Source organism: Nicotiana tabacum, chromosome 24, assembly GCF_000715075.1.
Source record: "Nicotiana tabacum cultivar K326 chromosome 24, ASM71507v2, whole genome shotgun sequence".
NCBI lineage: Eukaryota > Viridiplantae > Streptophyta > Magnoliopsida > Solanales > Solanaceae > Nicotiana > Nicotiana tabacum.
In genome coordinates, this window is record NC_134103.1 from 111,524,341 (window position 1) to 111,528,071 (window position 3,731).

At 45.6% G+C, this 3,731-nt stretch overlaps 1 protein-coding gene across 1 annotated transcript; it reads right to left on the bottom strand.

The window, feature by feature from the left end:
* Positions 1-917: 917 nt before the first annotated feature.
* On the bottom strand, positions 918-2,867 carry LOC142178410 (uncharacterized). The gene is made up of 2 exons (XM_075247751.1): positions 2,405-2,867; positions 918-1,804 (listed from the first exon to the last, which is right to left on the bottom strand). The coding sequence occupies exons 1-2, from the start codon at positions 2,865-2,867 to the stop codon at positions 918-920; spliced, it is 1,350 nt and encodes a 449-aa protein (XP_075103852.1).
* Between the last annotated feature and the right edge of the window lie 864 nt (positions 2,868-3,731).

Consider the following 3,731-nt stretch of genomic DNA (forward strand, 5'->3'; position numbering starts at 1 on the left):
ATTCGAGTTACACCCTGAAATAACTCGTAATGTAGAAAAGATGGCAAGACTGGACTACCGGGATTCCCGCCTGACAGGGAATGGGGTAGCTTTCCAATTCTGAAGCTTGGCATTTGGCCCCATGATAACACCTCAACAGTGCTCGTTCCTTCCCCCGGCTGGACCATGTGGGACTCATACAATATTCGTTTCATGGCTTCACAAATGTCCTCAATCTTTTCAGCCGTGAAGGTCTCTTCTTCTTCTTCTTCTTCTACATATTTGGGATCAATAAATGACTTGGTGAGATGCGGAACGGGCTGAGGCAGGACCCACCCATTTTTCTTGCGCTCGTCAGCCTATTTTCTATCGGCCTCTGTACCTCGGAAACCTACGCCGAAGAACTTCTCATTGGCGGTTGACGTAACGGGCTCTATGATGCCTTGTAGATATACCCCGAGCCCCTTTCCGGGCTTGTACCCATGTTTAATCATTTCAGTGGCGACCATGACCGAGGCATTAGATAAGCAAGGTTGATGGAACGGGGCCCCTTCTTTGCATTGATCAGCGATCACAATTTCGAAGGCTTGGTAGACAATGTGCTCACTTCCTTCTCTAGCTTCGAGACATGGGACTGAAGGGTCCCTGTAAATGGACTATTCATCCTCCCCGTGGACAATAATTTCTTAGTTTTCATGTTCAAATTTGACCATTTGATGAAGAGTGGAGGGCACAGCTCCTGCAGTGTGAATCCATGGTCTTCCTAGGAGAAAATTATATGAAGTATCCATGTCCAGAACCTGGAAAGTTACCTCGAAATCCACAGGGCCAATGGTCAAAATCAAATCAATTTCCCCTATTGTGTCTCGTTTGACACCATCAAAAGCGCGCATACATACAATGTTTGGTCGGATTCTTTCTGTTCCAATTTTCATCCTCTAGAGCGTTGAGAGAGGGAAAATGTCGACCCCAGACCCACCATCTAGCATGACTCTCTTCATATAATAACCTTTGCATTTGACAGTCAAGTGAAGGGCTTTGTTATGGGCGGCTCCCTCTTGGGGCAAATCATCACGGCTGAAGGAAATCCTATTAACTTCAAAGAATTGTTCAGCCATTCTTTCCAGTTGTTCAACTGAAATTTCAACCGGGACATATGCCTCGTTCAATGTTTTCAGGAGTACCTTCTGATGTTCATTTGAGCTAATAAAAAGAGATAAAAGTGAAACCTGGGAAGGAGTCTTCCTGAGCTGGTCAATTATTGCATATTCCGAAGTTTTCATTTTTCGAAAAAACTCTTCTACTTCCTCAGAACTCACAGGCTTCTTAGGCGGAAACCGTTTATCCTTGCTCAGTTTTAACATCTTTTGCTCTTCTGGGTTGGGGTATTTCCTAGGTTGGTTCATTTCGTTCACCTCTCCCATAATCTCTTTCCCCTTGTAAGTAACCATTGTTTTGCTATAATTCCAGGGGACTGCAGTGGGGTCTCTCATAGGGCTCTGTGGTGCGCGGCTAATAACCACGGGCTTATTCAGCCTTGGTGAAATTACCGGCCCCCGCGCCACATAAGTCTCTTTTGGCACATACAACTTTAACACATTTAGCGTGACTTTCCTCTGCTCAAATCTTTTGGGAGTGTTCAACATGAGTTGTTCTTTCCTTAGGGCCCTAGGAACATAGAAAATTGCGTCCTTAGCTGGTGCTGCCCCAGTATTTGTTTCTGCAACTTGAGGAGTTAGAGTGATTTTCTTCTCTTTTCTGGCTTGTTTCAACACCGTTTTAGGTCTTGCCTCTGAATCGACAATGGCGATGATAGCTTTCAAAGCTAGATAAAACTCTTTATCATCACAAATCATTCCAATGACCGGCCCGTTGTTGTGAGTCGGTAATGGATTGTTAGTCACATTGGGGACTTCCTCGTCCCTCAGCACCACTCGTTTTTGTTCTATCAAATTCTCAACGGCTCTCTTGAGAGTCCAACAATCCTCTGTATCATGACCCTCTGCCCCTGAATGATAGGCACACCTAGTACCGGGCCGGTATGATGGAGATTCCGGATTTTGCCGGTTTGGAGGCACAAGTTGCAATAGATCCATCTGGACTAATTTTGGAAACAAGCTAGAGTAGGACTCACCAATAAGGGTGAAGTCGTTTCTCCTAGGATGCTCACGAGGGCGTGTATCATGTTGGTAATTGTTTTGTGGGGTACGGGGGTTATATGGAGCTTGGTAAGGATGGTTATTTTTGGGAGGTGGAGCTCGATTTTAGTTGTAGTGTTGTTGTGGCCGTGCATAAGGTTGGACATTCATCACCGCATAGGGAGGCGGTGCCACGGCATATGCTGCATCTTGATGGGGGTAGTAGTGTTGTGGGGTTCTGGAAGGAAGGTAAGAATGATCGCGGGATCGATGGGGGCCTCTCAAACCTGAAGTCATCAAGGCTCCTTCTTCCCTCTTCTTTCGATTTGCTAAACCTCCCGAGCCATTCTGGATGGCTTGGGAGGTGGCTCTCAAAGCAAATTGACTTATGATTCGGCCAATTTTCAAGCCATTTTCTACCATTTCTCCGATTTTTATGGCCTCTGCAAAAAGTTTGCCCATTGCAAACATCATGTTTTGAAAGTAATCGGCCTCTTGGGCCTGCAAGAAAACATTGACCATTTCTGCCTCATCCATAGGCGGTTTCACTCTGGATGCTTGCTCACGCCACTTGATAGCATATTCACGGAAGCTTTCCGTGGTTTTCTTCTTGAAATTGGTTAGAGAATTCCTATATGGAGCTATATCAATATTGTATTGAAATTGCCTGACAAAATCTCGAGCCAAGTCATCCCATATATGCCAATGGGAGATGTCCTGATTTATGTACCATTCTGACGCAATTCCCATCAAGCTCTCCCCGAAAATAGGCCATCAAAAGTTCTTCTTTTCCACCTGCCCCTCTCAACTGATTGCAATATCTTTTCAAATGAGCGATCGGGTCTACGTGCCCGTCGTATTTTTTGAATTTTGGCATTTTAAAACCAACGGGCAAATAAACATGAGGAAACATACACAGATCGGAGTAGGAGACACTCTTTTGGCCACTCAGGCCTTGCATGTTCTTTAGACCTTTTTCGAGGCTTTTCATCTTCCGAACCATCTCTTCTTGCTCGGGGTTTCTCATAGCTCTTTCCTGTTCTATAGGAGACTCAAACTGCGGGTGTTGAGGGTAAGAGTTTGGGGTAACATGAGCATTGTCTAGATAAAATTGCAGGACTTGAAAAGTGAAAGCTGAATGCTCGAAGCATGGCCTGGGAACTGTTGGTTGTGTCGTAGTAGAGACTGGTGGTGCGGTGAATAATGTAGAAGGTACCCCTGAAAACGGTGCCTGGGGGCGAACCTCAGAAGGCATACCGGTGAAATTGGCCGATATAGTGGGGTACCCAAACGGGATGAATGGGTTTGTTACGAGGATGGGGACATTAGAGATTCCACTCGTCCAGGGAAGCAGTTCAGGAAATCCGGGGATTATACTGGGTGGTTCTTTGCCATTAGACCAAGCGTCCCACATTTCTAACATGCGGACGCGTAGCCTCCTATTTTCCTCAGTGGCTGTAGACTCTGACTGTGGAATATCCGATACAGGACTATCCTCAGGCTCAATAATTGGTAGATGACTTTCAGAGGTCATAGGAACACTGCCTTTAGATCTCGTGAAGTAAGGATGGGAAGCCAGATTACCACAAAACCAACCACCTTAATAGGACCTTT